The sequence below is a fragment of the Folsomia candida genome, unplaced genomic scaffold, assembly GCF_002217175.1.
Source record: "Folsomia candida strain VU population unplaced genomic scaffold, ASM221717v1 Fcan01_Sc001, whole genome shotgun sequence".
NCBI classification, from domain to species: domain Eukaryota; kingdom Metazoa; phylum Arthropoda; class Collembola; order Entomobryomorpha; family Isotomidae; genus Folsomia; species Folsomia candida.
In genome coordinates, this window is record NW_019091193.1 from 25,867,867 (window position 1) to 25,889,063 (window position 21,197).

Genomic DNA, 21,197 nt, shown 5'->3' on the forward strand with positions numbered 1-21,197 from the left:
CCAAGTCATCTACACGACAAATCCGCCTGTGCTAAATCTATTTTTGTACGTGTATTGGTTTGCCAATTGTCAATAAGTTGATCAATGCCTCGGTCGTAGAACAATGTATCTGGCACAAGTTCGCAAAATCCAATGGAACGAATTGGATACTGAATGGAGTGGGCTGTGTCGCGTATTCTAAAAGAAGAAAAACTCGGTAAAATAGACGTGAGTTTAGGATTTTAAACTTTTTAGTCAAATTTGTAAAAGGGGACACAGCGTGACGCAATTTGACACTGACATTCACGATGCTGGGTTTTTTTATTTAACCCGTCGAGTTAAATTGGAAATTCTGACCATACTGACGAGCCAACGTGATTATCTAAACTGGAATATGTATGGTAGTTCTCAATGTCGTTTATGCATAAGTGTCAGGAATAGGTGCTCATCACATCACTTCATCCAACTAGATTTCATGATTGCACACCGAGCCAGACTTTGTTCATATGAATTGAAAATATTGTCAGCTTTGGAATGAATAAAGCTGCGTTTTCGCACACAAAAATTCTGCAAATGAAAGAAAAACACTAGTTTTACTTGTTTGTTTGCATAAATTTTTATGTTCAAGCTGAGTTCATCTTTGCAACTGACATTGAACTTGAGAAAGCTATGAAAATGCAAAACCCTGTTGTCAACCTAGGATTTGGACAAGTGAGATTTTTCCACAAGCACTCGCACTAAAATTTTGTTTGTCGCTATTCCTCAGTCAATATGGTTGCAGTGAGTGAGAATTTCATAGTTTGCACATATTCAGAATTAGAACCCTTTATCTCCTGCACGAAGAATAAGGAGTTAGCCACTTGGTTGTACACAAACTTCGCATCTCCAACTGCAAGTGGTCATCTTTGGCGTCATTTACATAAGTACTTGTGGTTGAGGCTTAACCTTGAGTGAAGAATTTAAGTGTTGCATTTTAACCAACAATTTCATCCGTCATTCTTGCGTTTTATTTTATTATAAACGACAAACAAGCGAAAATCTTCAACGATGTTTGTGCAATGTTTTCCTCTATGATGGCATTAGCTAGTCTGCTGCGTAATCAGTAGAAATTTGTAAAAATATCCAGAATAAAAAAAAACTTTAGCCTTTCAGAATTTTACGTCGTGTGGTTAACAAAAAGTACGTGGAAGTGGTTTTGCTTCATTACGTACATACATACATACGAAATGTGTGCAGAATTAGCGCTTAAAAATGAATCCATACTAATAACAGTGAAATGGCAAATTTTCAATATAATAAATATTTTAATTTCGCATGAGACCGTGGGGTTCTTTACATTGTTACGTCGTTCCTTGTGATGACAATGCTTAAACACGTGCATATGTACACACGTTTCTTCTACGGTGCATTTTTATATGTAACAGTAATCATGCAACAATCTAAATATATGCAATTTAAATAGGGAATTTAATATTAGATCGTATATCTAAATATTTTACTGTGACTACACATGTAAGAATGCTTAGGATTACCGTATGCACTATATTTTAGTTCTAATATTGCTAAAACTCTGATTTTCTTTCGTGAAACACAATGACGCAAATTTTCAAGTGTTTTGTCTATCATAGATCTTTCAATTTAAAATTAATAACTATTTCAAGTACATATGTACGTTAGTGATTTATCCAAATTTTGTACCAAATATATTTGGCCGGAAGTAAGAAACCACTGCATTTTTTTGCGGTTCCATTACACGTTACAAAAATTGTCATAATGGAATATTAAGTGTGACGACATTCCAAATGAAAATCTCAATTTTCTTCTCACGACAGTACTGCAAGGTATCAGGAGCAAAATTGAAGAAACCGTAGTTTTGAAATTCGCCACGGTATGTGGTAGGTTTTTTTTGCTCAAAGCATACATAAGATGGAAGTGTATCGCAAATGATCATGTATTTCTGCGGCTTGAGTCTAAATTATTTTTACATTTCACTACCACACCACAAGCATCATCTTCAGTCTCAACAACTTAATCAAAGTATTATGCAACATTAAACTGCTGGCTATTTCAGAAAATTTCAACTCTGTTGCATACATCGATGTTGAATATAGTGTTGAGAATTATTCTAAAAAGACTGGCTGAACCACGGTAAAACATGGCTTATTTATGGAAAGATTCTATTATATTCTTCTGCATGAGGCAGATTAAGAGGGAATAAACCGTATAGACCGTGATAAGAAAACAGTAAAAGTAAAACAATGGGTAGAATTCTGCCGTGTGTGCTTTTAATGAAATGAAATGATCACCTTTAGGAGTACCTCTGTTCTAATATTGTACGTTAGTTCGAGTTTCCTGTTGTTTTGCTTCGTTAAAGACGAACCCTAAAATTACCAAAAACTCACCTTGGCTTTGGCTCTAGGCAAGGACTCTTATTGCTTCTTATGAAATAGGTACACACATCAACAAACTTTGTATGTGGAATAAAATAACCTCCAACCAGCTCCAACGAAGCATTCCCTTGAGTTGCACGTATTTATTACAACAGGACCCACACTGCATATTGCGTTAAAACCGTTTTTCTTAAGGAACGATGAAGGAATGAAATAAATAAGCAAGTCTACTTGAGGGATCTAATTATCCCCTGAATTCTGGATCTACTCGAGTTCATATCGATTTCATTTCTTCATCTGCAGGAATTAGTGTACGATCTTGAAAAACGGAACAAATGATTATGGATCCTGAATTCTCCTTGCCCGAAGGGGTCAAACATTCCAGACTTGATTCTTTAGTTTCATATTTATCCCAAATTTAGAGCTAACTGTGTCCGTGCAATAATACAACGTGAGGATGAATTAAAATAAATTTGTTGTTTTTAATACCCTCATTATGTTTTATTACATTGGTTAGAAGCAAAAAATGCATTAATTCATTTACGAAACATCAGCCTTCGGAATATATATGTTCAAATTTTAGTTTTAACGAAACGCGTTCACAACATTCATATTCTCCAAAATTTATGGAATCACTCTCGTGATTCATTGTTGATCCGATTCTGCAGGGAAATGTGGGTAAATAAGTGACAATTTCACAAAAATTCTAATTCTGCATGCTGATGAAACTTTAAATTGGTTTTAATATGCAAACAATTATTTTGCCCCTTATACTTATGTCATGTCCCAAATAACAGATATTCAACACAGTTTCAGGAACATTTTCCGTGTTTAAAACTAAAACTTGCAGATGAACGAGACACAATGTTTGGTTTGCGTGATGTAAACGATTATCAATCACTGAAATTAAACAATCTCACGACGTAATCTAGTTTTGTGGTAAATATTTTAATGAGTTTTCAATGTATGAGGTAAGCTGTAATTACGCGAGGTTCCAAAATTCATCCTCAATTCTGTGTTAAAGAGTTTTTTTTTTAATTTGAAGGTTATGCGACAAAAAGTGTAAAATTTGACGCTTAAATTCAACCAAGAAGAAAATTGCATCTCTGCGGTATTTTCTTAATTACGTTTCGGAGCAGAATAATAGGAAACTAACACAGTTATGACATTATTATAAGCGGCACGTTTTTATGGCATGTTTTATTTTGAAGTGCAAGATCAAGGTCAGAAATTGAGTATCCGTGATGCGAAGGAATTGTTGTTAATATCAGCTATTTAGAGTAATCAATGAATAATAATACCTTATTCAGATGCGTACCCATATACTCAATAATATGTAACAATGACCATAAATCGTCATCTCATTGCTCTGGTTATGTATTTAGGCATGGCGTAAGCTCGAAGCTATTTTTATTGAATAATAAATATATACACGAATAAAAACAGAAATCACATATTTGAGTTTATTATGGTGTAATAATTAAACTGATTTGCAAGTCAACAATCTCAACTCGACAAACAATACGTGGCGATGGTGGTTAACTTATATAAATGTCGCTTCGCTCTTGCATCAAATATTTACCATTATTCCAAACAACAAATTCTCAGCGAGATTGGATTAGTATGACATCATCGTTTTCCAAAAGAATGACATGATCACTCATTTACGTACAACAACGTGCTCTCAAGTAATTCCCTGTAAAATAAAGAAACACTACCTCCAATTATATATAAGTACATAATTAATAAAAGTAAAGGTAACGACGCTGTGAGCGTATAAAATAAAAAATACATTCCTGCTTGAACACGCTCAGGTTGGTAGCCTCAACCCATAATAATTAAAAGTGTCGGGATTAAAGAAACCTCAAAAAAAAAATAAAAAAATATTAAGTTACCCGAAAAAAAAGTCAATAGTAAAATAAAAAGTAACAAAAAAACAAAACTATAAAAATAAAAAGTATGCTCCTTGAAACGAAAAATTTTATATCTAGAAAAAATTATTAAAATTCTAACCCAAGATCTTAGAGACACTAAAATAAATCTAATCCCGTCATAATAAAATAAAGAGTCTAAGTAAAACGTTTCTGGCTGACCCACTAATGTATAAATTACTAGATAAACAGAAATAAATGTTAATACATAAATTAAATTAAATTTAAACTTCTTTAAAAACCCTATAAATAAAAAAATAAAAAATAAATTTACTATCATAAATTTTAAAAAAAATTAAAAGACTTAAAATAATCGCCTCCATGAGTCCGTCTTATCGTCACTAAAATAGAAAGACCTAAAGCACCCTCACATGCTGTAAAAGTAATATAAACTAAAGAATAGAAAAAGTCTCCTTTTCTCAATAATGCTAATAATAAAAGAAAAACCCCTAATCTAATGTATTCAAGTCTTAAAAGAACAGACAAAAGATGATCCCGCTTAGAGCACACAATCCAAATCCCAGAAAGAATAATTAAACCTCTAATAAAAGATAAAAATATAAGTTTTTATAGTTAATTTTATAATATTAGTTTTGTAAACTTAAGTGTGCTTAAAGCATAAAAACTTCAAAATTAAGTTATCCACTTTTTTCCAACTTCCAAAGCTAATATTTTTCATAAATTAAATTTTGTATAAAAATATTTTTGTTAACTTCCGCAAGAATTAGAGCTATATTTTATCTAAGAAGACATCCAGTAATAATAATAGTTTTAATTATTTCTCAGACTGTAATCTTATGCATCACTGTATGATTTTTTATAAAAACTAGATGATTTTCCTATATTTTATTCCTAATTTTTTTGGGGGGGTTAATAGTTTTGTTTATTTATATCACTAGCCTAGCATCAAATGAGTTAATTAGATTAAAAATAATCACCCTCCCAAATAGTATTTTTATCCCCATAATTTTGGTATTCTTTATAATTATAAATGTAGACTTCCAAGAATTTAAAGAGTCAGGAACAAGATTTCTTATAACAAAAACATTTAATTTCCTTTATAGATGAAACAACTGCATTCTTTTAACCACTTCTATACTTTACTTATTTTTAACCCTAGTGATCAAATTTCTAATAAATTTGATTTCTCCCTAGCCGGAAATTTAATTTTATCAAATTTAGTTTTATTAATTTAAAGTTTTAAGTTAATAAAACTAAAAGCCTTCAAAGCTTTAATTAAGATGGGAGCCTTAAACTTTAAGTTAAGAGCTTAACGCCACTTTAAGATTTGCAATCCTAACTCATAATTGAATACATAACATTATAATAAAAGAGTACACCACTCGTAATTAAATTTACAGTTTAACACCTAAACTCAGCCATTTTATTTATGAAACGTTGACTTTTTTCAACCAACCACAAAGATATCGGAACTATGTATTTAATTTTTGGAGTTTGATCTGCTATGGTCGGCACTGCATTTAGAGTTTTAATCCGCCTGGAATTAGGTCAACCAGGTTCTTTTATTGGAGACGACCAAATTTATAATGTAATAGTAACAGCCCATGCTTTTATTATAATTTTCTTCATAGTTATGCCTATTATAATTGGGGGGTTTGGAAATTGACTAGTTCCACTAATAATCGGCGCCCCAGATATGGCGTTCCCTCGAATAAATAATATAAGTTTTTGACTTCTTCCACCTTCATTAATCTTACTTTTATCCGGAGGACTGGTGGAAAGAGGAGCAGGCACAGGCTGAACTGTATACCCCCCTTTATCAAGAGGCATCGCCCACGCTGGAGCTTCTGTAGATTTATCAATTTTCAGACTTCACCTTGCTGGGGCAAGTTCAATCTTGGGGGCAGTAAATTTTATTACAACTATCATCAACATACGAGTTGAGGGTATGACTTGGGATCGAACTCCTTTATTTGTTTGATCAGTTTTTTTAACCGCTATCCTTCTCCTGCTTTCCCTTCCAGTTCTTGCTGGAGCCATTACAATACTTTTAACAGATCGTAACCTAAATACTTCATTTTTCGACCCTGCCGGGGGCGGCGACCCTATCTTGTACCAACACTTGTTTTGATTTTTTGGTCACCCAGAAGTTTATATTTTAATTCTTCCTGGGTTTGGCATAATTTCACATATTATTACATTTGAAAGAGGTAAAAAACAAACTTTCGGTCAATTAGGTATAATTTACGCGATAATAGCAATCGGTCTTCTAGGATTTATCGTTTGAGCACATCATATATTTACTGTGGGAATAGATGTAGACACTCGTGCTTACTTTACAGCCGCCACTATAATTATTGCCATCCCCACAGGAGTGAAAATTTTTAGCTGAGTAGCGACACTTCAAGGAAGAGCTTTAATTATCACCCCAACTTTAATATGAGCCATAGGCTTTGTATTTTTATTTACTGTGGGGGGTTTAGTAATTTACTACAGCCAAAACCAATTTTATCTCTTTCAAGTAAGCTTCGGGCATAAGTACGCAGTGAAGTGTACCAAATTACGTTGAACAAAAAATCACAATTAGCCCAAGAATAAATATTATGTATTATTTGAATTTCACTACCTACCTACTCATTGTTGCAAAAGAGTGAAATCGTGCTGTTGGAGAAGGAATTAGATTTTCCACCCCACATTTGCCATTGGAACAGAAACAGGAAATTGGATCAGTCGAGCAGATGAATGAATATTCATAAATAGCAACAACTCGATCTCATCTGAAGGTGGGTGAGACGTGTGCGTTGGCAATTCGACCAAGTTGATGGATATGACGGATTTATTTACGTATGCTATCAACGAAATTCAATATCGATCGTACATATTCTAACATTAGACGTAAATACAGAGAACGCCCAGTATTTGGTGTCGTGGTTCTTTGATGCACAAAATATCATATTTGTTACAAGTAGTGTGCGACTAGTACTATTTACATATTGAGAAGTAGCGAAAAGTGAAAACGTGGTGCATATTTTGGGATTAATATGACGAACACGATTGTGTGATGAACAAGAGCCACATGTGTCATGCCTGGGAATGGGGTTGCACAAAATGAAATTAACAGGAATAGTACTTTAAAACGTTGCTTGGCCAAATTTTCGTGATTTCACAAACAAAATGAGGATTACATAGAACCAACAACTGGATGATTTATTTAATATTTGGCTTAAAATGGCAAGTCGATCAATAAATTTATCCGTCAATGCAAACAATGCATTCAATCCTCCCCCAATAAATAATGGATGAATAATTGGCTCAAATGCTTGACTTGAGTCATGCTTACGGCAATACGTAACAATTGCGTCTAAATTTCGTAACATTGGCTGGTGAAGCAAAGGAAAGTTTTATTCCAGGTGTGGATCATGTAAGCTGGTATATTCATTATCCACCCATAGCTGTAAAGATCTGGTGGCTGGGTGCATGGATATTTCTGCATGACGCATGGACGATTATTCTGTAATTCTATTTATAACCAATTCCTTGATGCCTGTTACAATTTGTATGCAATTATTAGATGGGCAGAGGGTGCTAAAATTTGTGGAGCAGCACCTTCTAACACAATATTGTATGTACATATTACTTTCAATATAAATAAGTAACAAAAGTTGCAATGAAGCTGTCGAACCAAAATAAGTTTTAATTAATGGCATGTTTTTGATAATTTTGTAATCATCTTTTCCGCTCCAGATGGCACGCTCGCAGTGGCACAGCTTACTTTACTTTAGGGCTACAGCAATTGTAATTAAATGTGTCAAAAGTTGCAGACGAAGTGGTCAAAGTTTTCGTAAAGCAAGTCGTTGAACAGAATCCTTTTATGAATTAGAAGAGGAGGATGAAATGGGCCAGACGAAGGGCGATCTTCTTTGCATTGTGTGAAATTTTGCCAAATTTGGAAAGAATTATAATTTAGTTGGGATGTAGAATGAGTGCCAACAATTAGACCGTAATGATTTTGTTATGGTGAGCCAGGAAGCTTTGTAAAATCAACAATAACTGCTTCGTTACACTTCCTTCAATATCAAATTAAAATGTTAGCCTTATGCAGATTCATCTCCAACACCTCAAAATTCAAAGGTACAAAGAACCACAAACTAATTGAAAGCCAAACCACGATTCAAAATTTGCATAAAGTTCGTAACGTCGTGTCCAAATATTTCTTATCTGAATGGCTAATTATTTGTGCAATAAAAATGTATAATGTTTAAAAGTGAAGGTCACTGATTCATAAACTCATAATCAAACAATGCTCCAATAATACCACGTATGCTCGATATTATGACAGACGCGATATACACAATAAATTGTAATTCGGCAAACATGCAAACAAAGTGGACTGGGCGTAATGCGTATTATATTATTTAATTCAAGATTAATTCGTCGATTTATGGACAAGAATTTTATAATTTATAAACCCGACAGCTTTAATAAAGGGATTGAAATCATAAATGACGAAGGAGACATTGACCATGATTAAGCTCAAAAATTTTGATAAACCAAAAATACCGTCAAAGAAATGTACCTTACCTAGAATGTTTGACTAGCCTCAATAATTTCTACGTAGATTGCAGGCAGCCACACAATCCAAATGCTAAAGGACGTACTCAGCTCCCAAAAGTAATTGCAAACGTTTTAAATCGGTCATGGGAGTGACTGAATTTGAATATCATAATAATCACATGTCATATCATGAGCAATTCTCTCTAGTTTTTCTTGACTCGAACAAATTAATTCAGACATTGTTGATTCGTGCATATTAATTTCGTGTCGCAAGGGATTTGGGCCTAGGTTGACATGAGCCTTCGGTGTGCTGCGAGTTATGGTACCATGATAAATGGCTTCAGAAACTGTTGCATAATAACCCACAGAACAGCAACAAGTTCAATAAAAATTAATCGCATGCTGCTTGATGTGAGAGAAGTATGAAGGATATTCCCTGGAGGTGGTGCAAATTTGTTGGCCATTTCGCGAAGGTGAAGCACATTTCGCTGTACATGTAACTGTTCATTTTCTCAGCGTATGTACGTAGCTATTTATTTGCAATTTACTGTTGTTGGCCATATTCACTCAACGTGATACACCTCAATGGACTGCAGCAAGTTAGTATATCTTTATTTGCCTTATGTGAAACAGTTAACTACTTCTTCCACTACTTACTTTCAACTCAAGCTAAGTTACATAAGTGCACGTTCGTTTGTTTATTATGCGATATGAATTATGTAATCAGAGCAGGAGAGCAAATAAAAAAGACACACAGACTTAATTCATACCCTCAGTTTAAATACCGACACCTTAAACGAAGAAGCATTTTCCTACCTAATAATTCGTGGAAATAAACAAAATTGTTATGAGACAAGAAGAACATAAAGATGGAATATTTAAATACACTTGTTGATCTAATAAGTTAATTACTGGGTGTTTACGTACAAAAATTCATACATAATGCAAACGTAAGTTAAATGACCCATACATAAAATAACAACAAAATATGAAACCTATATGCATTCCAAGCGTGAGATAATCTCAGTACCTAAACACAAGCACGTACACAAATTCATATACATACCGCAGCGAATTATTAGCATAATTGCATTATTCTGCATAGTAAAAAATTGGCAAAACACTCACCCGAAACGTATTGGTTGACACTTCCATCTTGGTGCTCATCCTTTAAGTCACAATGGAAAATGATCACTTTCAACTATGCGAGTCCACCACGAAGGAAGAAAACAATGGAGATGCCAAACAGTAGGAAGTGGAATTCCACTGACTCGTTATTATTATTATTTTTCGTATTACGGTTGTTACAGTGCAGAAGAATTGATGGTGTGCAATTGTTGTTCCGAGAAGAGACGAGGATCCGGTTGATTTTGCAAGGTGATTAATATTCAACTTCTGTATGACTCCTCCACGCAGCGAATGAGTAATTTGTTTACGGGCAGCACAAGGAATTACTTTTACTTTAGCTGCGCTGGTACAATGCAACTTTGTTTGATAACTCGAAAGGAGGCAGGCATGCCACGTAATCAACGAGCAGGGAAGAAATCATGGGCTTACTTCATCTGACTTTAAATTAATTGAATGTCGGTTCGAGTAAAACCTGTTAATGTTCGTGTTCGTGTCACTTGTTAGATTTTGTGAAATTTGTCTGCTCAAGTTCTCACTCAAAGGTCGCGTAGTACGAACAGGTGCAATTACCTATTGCATTTGTATCGGTACAAAAAATAATAATTACACTTCCTCCTGTATCCTCCTCCCCAGTTAGCAAACAACAATCGGGAAATGTTTTACGGTAAAATGTAACTTGTTTGAAAAACTTGGGCCGAATTGAGCACCGTTTCCGGCAGCTTAATTGTGGGAAGCAAGTTATTACACGAGACAACAAAGGGGGAGAGATGCACTTATTATTTGAGCCGAGTAGATCAATAGAGGGTTCCAAAGAGGGTTGGGCCCTGAATGTGTGACATCAACGGGGACCCTTCTCCGGTATTCTGGTTCAAGTTGTTGTGCTGCATACACCAGCTCACCAAAAACCCAATTGAAAGGATTATGTGAAGAATCTTCTGGAGAAGAATCAGTTTATCCTTATTTTGAACCACTGACTTTCAGGGGCTGAGCCAACTGTCCACGCACAAATACCAAGAAGCGTATCAATCTCGTATCGCAGATGGGCACCGGAAGTTCACTTCCAACCTCGACTTCTTCTTCTTCGTCTTTGCGTGCTTCTGAGCAGAACGAGGGATTCTCGCGTGAGGGTTTTCTTACCAAGTCACTGGGCTACAGGTTGCACAACGGTCCTCTCTGCCAATTATTATGCGAAAAAGGAGGGAGAAGGCGAAAAAATGGCAGTGCACTGCGCAAAGAAATGCTTCTTCTCCCACTTTGTGCAAATTCCCACCAAATTATCCAACCTCTGGTCAGTTGTAATTGTTGCAGTGAAGTGTCGAAGGTCTCGTGGATTTCGCAACCCACGAATGTAAGTCAATAAATCTCTGCACAGCGATAAAGCTAATTATCACTAAATCCTAATCCTGGCAATGCGTGATGGGTCACTGATCTGGTCTGTACGGTAACTACACAGAATAGAATGGGGAGTACTGTATGGTGAGACTTATCCTTAGTCGTACATACGTAATGTCCAGCTCGTACATGCGGCTTGGTAGCAGTAAACTAGGATTAATCTGAATGTTGCCTCAGATTGATAAGCGGATCTGCGACATGAAAGTCAACAAAATGTAATTCAACGCCTGGACGAAACCTTTGCTTGTTGATGGTGAATCATTGTTTGAAGGAATATGCACATATTTGCTGTGTGTTTGGTTTAGTTTGATATCGCATCACTCTGGATAAACGATGCGCGTGGGTCCTGCTGTGACACCAGTGACACACATTTCTGGAGAATCTCAACCATTCGTTCTGCCAAAACGATCAAATTATGTCACCTTTATCTCTATTTCCTGTTTTCCTTCATCCGTACTGAGAGAAACTCATTTCACTCTCATGCGAAAATGTTTGATCAATTAAACGAGTGAGTGACCGCATGTATGTTTCAAATGCCATTCACTTGGCACAACTCGCACTTTGATTCCATGCACAAGATCAATATTGACACTTTCTCCAATTTGTAATAACTTGTTGACAATGAGTCCTTTTTGTCTCTCGCTGAAAGAGTGAACACCACCACGGATCACTTCCAATGAGCGTTGGAATGATAACGACGCGATATGCGATACATGGACGTAGGTGGGTCAAGTAAACACAAATACGGAAACAAGGGGATGAGAAACGCTACGCGTTGTGAGAACAAATACGCTTGCGATCGTCAGTCACTCTCGAAACCTACTCAGCGACTGATGCATCAGAGTGGAATTAAAAAAAAGCCGTAAGTTCTTCTGAGGGAGATGCATGGTGGTTGTTCTTGGTGGTGATGCTGGTATGGCAGGCAAAATACGTGGTCATATATCTGCCTGCCTACCTTCTTCGACATATTACACCACCAAGAACTTTGGCTTACAATAATGCAGACAGACAATACAAAGCTGAAATGTTGGTGGATATATGTAGACGATTAACCCGTTCGTATTTACCTGCCCATAGCTATAAATTGTCTGCAGGATTGTTGGTGAGGGGATGCAACCACCAAACTTCTCTGCATTCGAATTTCGATACTTCGAACAAACTTTGTTGAAGGTGTAGTAATGAGCAGGCAGCATGGCATCAGACCAACAAGGCGGATTTCAAATCACGGGGTTCCACATAATTTATGTGGAATAATCAAGCTATAGAATCCTGTATTAAAATCACGTTACATAGAAAATTACTGTTGACTTAAATATGGCAGCTAAAATATCAAATCAGAATCAAATCAGAATATTTGCTTGTATGTTTATGCTATGCGAAATGGGATAACTAAATCATATTTTGTGTATCAGCCCTGGTGCACCTGAGTAAATGCTTGCTCACCTTCATCATTAAATGTGCCATCTAAAAGTTCCATCTAAATCTCCATCCATGCTTCATCCTCTTAATGATTCTTGGTTTCGTCATTAATATATTTTCATTCTTGTGGCTGTTTCAGAATTTTATGCTCCCCGTTTTATGGATCTTTCAACATCTGAAGAAGCCATTGTGCTGTTTTGTTGTGGATACATCACACAATTAAAAGCATCTCTCAAGCCTCCAAAGAGCACAATGAAAGATGATGAGATGAAAGACGAAGTATGAGCCAGTGGGTGCATGACGACGTGATGATGTTCAGTGCTCGTTGGTATGAACATGAATGCGGATAAAATAAAAACACGTCTCAAATGAAGACGAGAGTTGTTTGCATAGTTTTTGTCAAAACTTGCACATTGTTGAGACTTGTTGTTTGTATGTGCACACAATAAACACTGCAGTACCTGACGACATGAAACAACAGTCACGAATAAATAAACCACCACGTTAAACCATGTAGAAAAATGTATTTTGGGATCATTCTGGAATAGTTTTAAGATATCCCTAATTATCTACAGAAAATATATTTTGTTTACTGGTGTGCTGAGCATATTGTATTGTTCCATTTATCCATAAGTTGCATATTGACATGTCACTTATCTTTTGTCCAGCCAGTCGTAATACATGTGGAATTCCCAAACTCTGTTTATTAAAGATTCGTTTCCAGGACCAATGATGGTGAAGATTTGACCAATTTTTTAAAACATGTATTGCTCAAGCTCTGGTTGTTTTTGGTACTTTTGGTCCATCATTATATTTATGTTTTTGATATTCTTTTCATGACCAAACAATCTGATCAAGTGTCTGATTTCACTTGTTTCATGTATGTACTTATCTCTTGTTTAATAAGGATCGTGGACAAGATTAAGGGGATGATTGCATGCAAGAATGTATAATCAAAATGAGTATGATGACTGGACGTATGGCTGGAAGAAGGAATGTCTCATGCAGCAGAATAATAATAAACTCATGAAGTCATTTCTTAAAGTACGGATAAAAATTGCATACCAAATTCCATCATCATCTCCAAAGTTAGGAGAATTACGTACCCGAATGAGTCGTGAAAGGATAGCGTATGCGAAGAAGGTGATTTATGTGGTAATGTTCAGCATAATGAGAACTTATAGGTCCTCCAGTGTACTGATGTGGCTCATCTTTGAACTCGATTTTTTGGGCCACACTTCATCAACAGTCAACGATCGGATTAATTTAAAGGAAGTTATCGAGATGACCGAGAGCCAAGCCCAACGTTAGCACAAAAATCTTTAACCTGAATGATCTGAATGATCTTGTGTGAGAGTGAGAATTTTCAAGAAAATTTGTCCCTAAAAATACAGACTTGGATTCATGCATTACTACACAAACTCTACCTGCACTTCTTCCTGGAAATCTAGTAACGTAGTAAGTGCGGGCTAGGAATTTTTGTCGCTGCGTATACCTGTAAACTGAAGGACATTAACAATGGGAGAAATTTATTGTGTGAAGCTTACTTCTTAACATTCTCTAATAAAGGGTGCGATCCATAAATCTACTGAATGTCGTATCCAACGTGTAGCTTCAGAGTTTTGTATTAAATCTCAACACTCATGGAAAGTGACCCTTCTAAGTACACGCATACGCATCAGACAGTCGTCGAGTAGTCGCCTGTAGGTCAAGGTTTCAGCCTACCTTGGTCACAATGCTAACCAAAATCGAAAGTTGTCCTAGGTGGCTTTGTATGTACACAATGTTTAATTGCTAATGCTATGATGAAAACAATATACAAATTGTTCAATTCAATTGTTACAGTCGAATACCTTCGCGTAAAACTAATTATTCATTTAAAAACTCTAATTTTAGGGCATGATTACAAACGGATGGGTAGAAAGTCGAGCACTTCCGCATGCTAAGAGACGCAGGAATTTTGAGACAGTGTTTGTCTATGCAAATACCTACGAGCATATTTATGCCTTGAGCAGGACCACGTGAGGTTTATTTAATATGCAAATTCTAATAGTTTCATGCCTACTTATATAGGCACATTGAAATGTAATGTTTTTGTAGGCCAGGTTCCTACCTAATTAACATTTCAATTTTTAGAAGGTAGATCACAATCAAAGATGAAACTCTGACTGCTCACTCTCAGTGTTCAGACGGAATGTGCATACGTTTCTACGAATGGATGGTGCTCACAGATAGTGAAACCCTGTTTTTATCACATTCATTTTAGAAGATGAAAGTTTGTCGACCAAATACGGGTGTTCTGTGTGTTTGGTGTGCGAGTCAGGAGTGCTCTTCAGTTTTGATGCTCCTTGATTTGATTTTTTGCCTATTCTTGCAAAAACATAAACTACAATTTACGAGATACTTACGAAAAAAAGTGCAAGCGATAAGATTTGCATTTGCCATTTTGACGCAAGTGCACATAGTTGAATGCTGCTTGCAACAAACAGACGTGTTCGTATTTTTATGAATAGACTAAAAAATCTTCTTTTCGTCGTATGCTATCTGGCTCAAATTTCCTTCAAAAATGGTGATAAAAAATTCAAAAGGTTTTTTGAGTAGTAGCTCTAATGGAAAAATAGTCCTCTCAATTCGAATTGGAGAGTTGCTCGCATAATAAGCGTCAAAATATGTAAATATTTATTCGTCAATGCACAAGTACAATACGGTCCACGAAAAAAGAAACTTTTATAAACAATGTCTACTATTTACGACATGTGTGTCGTAACATGATGTGATTTGTCACCTATGTTTTGAGCCAAGTTGATATTATGGAAGTCCAAATTGGCATTGAACTCTATAACTTAAACCCACTCAATCTGTTTGAAATTTTAGAGTTGTAGTCTCACTAACTAATAATTCCAAATAATGAAGAAAACACAACATGCCCATGTCCATCTTAAACCGGTACAGGTTATCTATAAACGCACTGCAATGCCAACAAATTGCGTGCTGTTACTGTACATATACACTCGAAACAAAAGTAAGAAAATGGTCGTCACTTTTACAGTTGACACAGGTTGTTACATCAAGAAATGCATGTCGTATTGTCTGTTCGTATTAATTGTACACGCAATTAATTCATTTTCTTCATTAATTTCTTCGCATTCGTAACTTAAACAGACAACCACGCAAAAAAATCGTCAAATTTCCCTTTGATTGAAACAACACTTTTTACCATATTTAATTTCAGGTTTCAGCACATCATCAACTGATCTTTTTTATCTCAACACTTTTATGGATATGTGAAATCGATAAGTGATCGCACGACCAGACAGACCTTGCCCGAAGTGACTCCTCTATCAAAAATTTATCTAGACAATATGACGTTCATTATGCATATCTAGAGAGCTGTGCACTGCACATGCATTCTTGGAATCTCCACCTGCTTGCTACCAAATTAAATGACGAGACAGGTCATGAGCCAGCAATTGAGCAGAAATGAAGATAATTACCAATTTATTTCGCCAAATCGCGAAAAGCCTACTTCTGTCAGTGGAACAAGACGATTTGATGTCTGCTGCTGAGATTTGGGTGTCATGCAGACTTTCTACATCTCACTCAATAATAAATCAAATTGCATTCTTCTCCTCTTGGTCGTTTTGTTTCATAATGGAGCCATCAAATAAATAACCACATTGTGATAAAATTTAGATTTAAGATATCAATTTAACGTCATGAATCCCTCGCAAATTGCATCGTTTGCTGTTTGTGGTTTTCTCCGTTGAAAGTAAACTTGAAATACGGAAGCGCTTTATTGTCTTTTAAGATGCGGTTGCTTGAAGATGCGTTCTGATAACTTCTTCAGAAAGATTTATTGCTGTGACAAGTGGATTCCTGTTGACGACTTGATGGACACAAATCAGATTTGTTGCAAGATGGCAGCCGTAAAAACCACAAGTCAATGTACCGAGGGAGCACAGATAAGTATGAACTATGGTACGTAGACAGGGTTGCGGAAGGAATAATGCAAGTTTTGGAATGAATGAGACACCGACAATCGGTCGAAACATGCTGAGAGATGCGAATCGAGAAACAAAACTGAAACAAGGTTTTGCAAACTCTTCTTGTTAAGATTAGTGACGTACCAACTGCAGCGATTTTACTGAAAGGGACATCATAACAGTTTTTAAACTCGTTTTTGTCTACGGAAGGAGAATCTGAGAGAGACCTGATAATGCTGCAGCAAAACACTTAAATTCAATTACTTATAATGGAATAAATCATTCTCGTGACGAGATCGAATCTCTTCACGGGTACAGAGAAGGTTAGGTTCTGACAATTTGTAGTATTTAATACCACTCCAACGATACCTGTCAGGTTGCCATCAGTTCACAATGGCACAGCATTATTTAAATTACTAGCCTTGTCAATTCCAGTTTTACTTTTCCTCAATAGTGCCTTGAATTCAAAATTAGATGTTCATGTCGTCCACGTATTGACTGTAATATTCAATCTGCATAGGATTTGATGAGCATTTAAAATTCGATATACACAGTCAATAGTGAGACTGAATATGATCATTGCGATATTCGATTTTCTACCAAGAACGAAACGAATGCACTTGTCTTGATTTTAACAAGTTGGAAATTAAGAAATGTCTTTAATTTTGGGAATGAACTTGGGCTACTACTGTAATCTTAATGACTCTGTTGATGATTGACAAGGAATTTAGAGAGACTGAATTGACTATTTTATTGGCTATTAGTTTCCAACTGTTTGCTTTTGCAAGGACACGAAATATGATAACGTAATTAACACCAGCTTCTGTACTTGTTAATTAGTATGGCAAACAACTCCTTCTTACGCAACATTTTCCAGCAAAATTTATTAAAATTACGTCTCAATTTGTAACTCTAGCTCCAACAAGGAATACATAAATTGACCAATAAATATGAACAATCAAAAAGTTCATTAACTTTTGAAAACAATTAGATCTTTCTCCAATTATATAAATTGCACCAATTAAGAGAATCATGATTGATTAAATTTACATTTCTGTATGAGTTACGATAACTATTTGGCATGCCACCCAATAAAAAATACTTTGAATTAACACCAGACCTCGTAAGTAAGATGTATGTGTACATTATTACAAAATATGACGGCCATAACGATCTTAAAGTGACAGATCGTCTTGGGAGAGGCTACGTCGTCAAAAGCGACTTTTGTGTAATTTTTGTAACTGGTTTAGCTGCATTCATTCCTTAAAACGCCATTTCACTTTCTGCAGTTAACAACATCGTCCATCTGACACCGTCCGTACTCTCGTTGTCGCTACTAAAATTTTGTCATTTTTTGAATTCGACAACACACCTCTGTCTGTCTGCATGACAAATTTGATAATACGCCAATCCATGCTTATGCATATGCACGTACATTCATTCGTACGAACCAAGTCAATGAACGATGCTTGACTTTTTTTAACTGTAAGATCTCTTCCATTTAGCACTTCTCTAAATAAATATTTACATTTTAACGGGCAAATAGCAGGAAAATAGGTTTGAAGTGTTGATGTAATGACAACGAGACACGCAATATAACACGAATGGCATCTTAATTGAAAAACCGCATAGAAAGTTTTTTGGCACAATTACTCATAATAAAATTGTGTAATGTGTCTTTGGTCACAAGGAGAGCATCAACTCACAACCCGGAACTTTACTTCTTGGATAATGATGCAATGTTTTATGGTCATATCGACATTCAATGAGCCAGAACAAAGTGGTGGGAAAAATAACACAAATGGTTCCTACATGTGTATCCATCCACTGTTGCTGCACACAGATAACTGCACGTTGCGCCGATATTGGTCATAAAACGGATCCCTCCTGTGTTCATGTGTGTTGAGGATGGTGGGGGGCAATGCCCTTTCGTGACATGTCGTCTAATCAAAACCTTTGCAATTTAAAACTATAAATTAATAAGTGCACACAAACACTAAACGCGTAAAAATCCTCAAATTTATTCGCATGCAAGATCAAAATCAGTGATGCATAAATAATGGGAGTCTAATTGTGGAGGGGAAAGTTTGCGCACTTGACAACAAGTGCTTGTGCGTTGGCTGGCTCGCATGGATCATTTACTAGCAATCATTCACTTGTTATCTAGATGATGATAAGTACTACCAATTATTCACCAATCTTCAAAATCAATACATCCGTTGCATATCTCTGAGTAAGTTGATCACCCAAAAAATCGCATTGAGACCAAGACCGATATAGCCAATTAAATATGCAAGTTTGTTAGTCTATTGCTTGTACACAATTTATGTACACATAGTTTTGCTACAAAATTGACACTGTGAAAACAATTCTCACAAATGCAGGCTGTAAATTCAGAGATTGTGAATCTTATCGAATGCTGGCTAAATATGTTTGTTACAGAATTATGGAAACGACAATGGTATGCTACATTTATTCCACACTTTGCAAGTTGGTCTGCCCTTTATTACAAACATTTACCTTGAATATGTGCGAGGATGATATAGCAATTTGCAAACTAGTTGAGATTGGATGAATGGATGAGATTTCTAACGCGTTGAATTCCACTTGTTCTGCTCTCAGTTTCAATTTAGTTAACAATGACAATTTTCCACCACGCAAATTGTGCGAATCAACTATCATTTAGTTTAAGTTTTGGCCAATTTTTCATTATAATTTGCTACGATTCCCCATATCAGGCAGAACAATGATCTTGCTGGCATTGTTTGTGGGGAATGCGAGGCTTCAAATGACAATAATGAAATGAAAGTCATCTCATCCTTACCTCTCCAAGACGTTTATTACATTTGTTACTCAAATGGGCGAGAAACTTGACAAAAATTAATATGACAAGCAACGACATTTCTAGATCACATCAGGCAAAAACTACTTTACATACGTATCATCGGATGATTCGCTAGCTGTGACAATTGCATATATTTCTTCGTCTAGCCAGACAGTACGTATTTACTTTATTATCACATGTTATAAAGCATATTTTCACTCACAGGACATATTTTCATAAAATGGAATCGTAAGCAGTGACAACGACTTCAAACTCACTCCACGCTTCACATGCCTTTAGCACTTCTTGTGGATCTAACATGGGGAAAAACTTGATAAGGTCTGGGGCCATGTCTTTGTAGGATGTATACTTCTTCACCAGTCTCCTAGCATGCTTGTCCCCAATTATGATGAGGTATTTCCAGGCAAAGATGAAGACATCAGATTCGGCTGAGAGTGGGGGAATTTCGTGAGTTATTCCATTCGACTTTGAAAAAGCTAGTTCTCCTTCCAGCAAATCTTGCACTTCTTCAGGAAAGAAATATCGACACATCATCGGATTGCGGAGTAGAGCCGAGTTGGGGGGATTCGTGAACGTCTCGAGCATTGGGTGGTCAAATTCAGAGAATTTTCTTGGAAAAAGATCCCAAGATGTTCTCAGATCCTCACTTTTTCCTATCTAGATATTTACACAAATAATTTTATGTATGAGATGTAATCCTGTTTATGCATATGTTTTATCGCTCAATATTTATTGACGTACATACTGTCCTCCAAGGAGTCCACCGCCAATGTGATAACGTCCAACCAAAGTATCCGAAATTTGGCGAAACTCATACGGAAAGCCTCCAGCGCACAAAATTTTGAAAGGTAGATTTTGCATGGGGATTGGTTCCAAGATCGGAAAAGCGCCACCAACTTCGACCATGTACAAACTTCCGTCCTTAAGGCGGACTAAAACCATGCAATGTGTTCCATCGACAGGGGCACAGTTGTGAGTCCCTTGAATAGCAAAGGCATCCAGTCCTACAGCCACCAGTAGAATTTTTGTAAAAAAATTTAAATTTATGCAGCAGCCACCGACTCCCGTAAGCCCTTGAGTAACGATATCTTCTTCCGTGGGTCTGACGCGTTTTGGTTTCTCCACAGCTGCCAATGTCACGTTCTGTGGCAAAATATAGAGTACTTTCACATCGGCATGATCGTTGCATCACTGGATTAAGTTAAAAATGCGTACGCGATACTGCTAGGGATGTACCATACCTGAAACGGTATTCTGGTGGCGTGGTGTCTCATGTACAGGCCAAGGAACTCTAGTGGGTCCTTCTGCAAAGTAATTTCCCAGTCTGCCGGTAACTTCAGTACATTTTCCAAGTGTTTTTTGGCTTGCTCGTAAGATATCATTTTTGCTAAAGTTTTGAGAATGGTCTCGACACCGATATTTTCTTTCTGTAACTGACACACTGACTGCCTGGGAAGAAATTCAATAGGCTGAGTGTGTGGTGATGGCAATTAAATACTCTCGACTGCAAGCAAGATTCAACTGACAGCAGATGAGCTGTGAGATTAAATTAATACATCCAAGTGGGCAAGGTCATTCTAATCAGTCAACTGACGGCATTGATGACCCGTATGAT

The 21,197-nt window shown here is 36.2% G+C and overlaps 2 protein-coding genes and 1 long non-coding RNA gene across 3 annotated transcripts in view; all 3 read right to left on the reverse strand.

Annotated features, from left to right (window-relative positions):
- Positions 1-12,171, reverse strand: part of LOC110863422 (rhophilin-2-B) — a 34,051-nt gene extending 21,880 nt beyond the window's left edge. The window contains exon 1 of the mRNA XM_022112730.2: positions 9,944-12,171. Within this exon, the coding sequence (XP_021968422.1) occupies positions 9,944-9,982 (39 nt within the window). The 5' untranslated portion in view covers positions 9,983-12,171. The remainder of the gene's footprint in view (positions 1-9,943) is intronic.
- On the reverse strand, positions 3,809-7,069 carry LOC118434108. Its single transcript, XR_004833776.1, has 2 exons — positions 6,892-7,069; positions 3,809-4,232 (listed from the first exon to the last, which is right to left on the reverse strand). It is a non-coding gene; the product is annotated as an uncharacterized LOC118434108 (long non-coding RNA).
- Positions 12,172-19,557: 7,386 nt separating the features above from the next.
- Positions 19,558-21,112, reverse strand: LOC110860563. Its single transcript, XM_022109628.2, has 3 exons — positions 20,824-21,112; positions 20,324-20,725; positions 19,558-20,239 (listed from the first exon to the last, which is right to left on the reverse strand). The coding sequence occupies exons 1-3, from the start codon at positions 20,962-20,964 to the stop codon at positions 19,796-19,798; spliced, it is 987 nt and encodes a 328-aa protein (XP_021965320.1). The 5' UTR covers positions 20,965-21,112; the 3' UTR covers positions 19,558-19,795.
- Between the last annotated feature and the right edge of the window lie 85 nt (positions 21,113-21,197).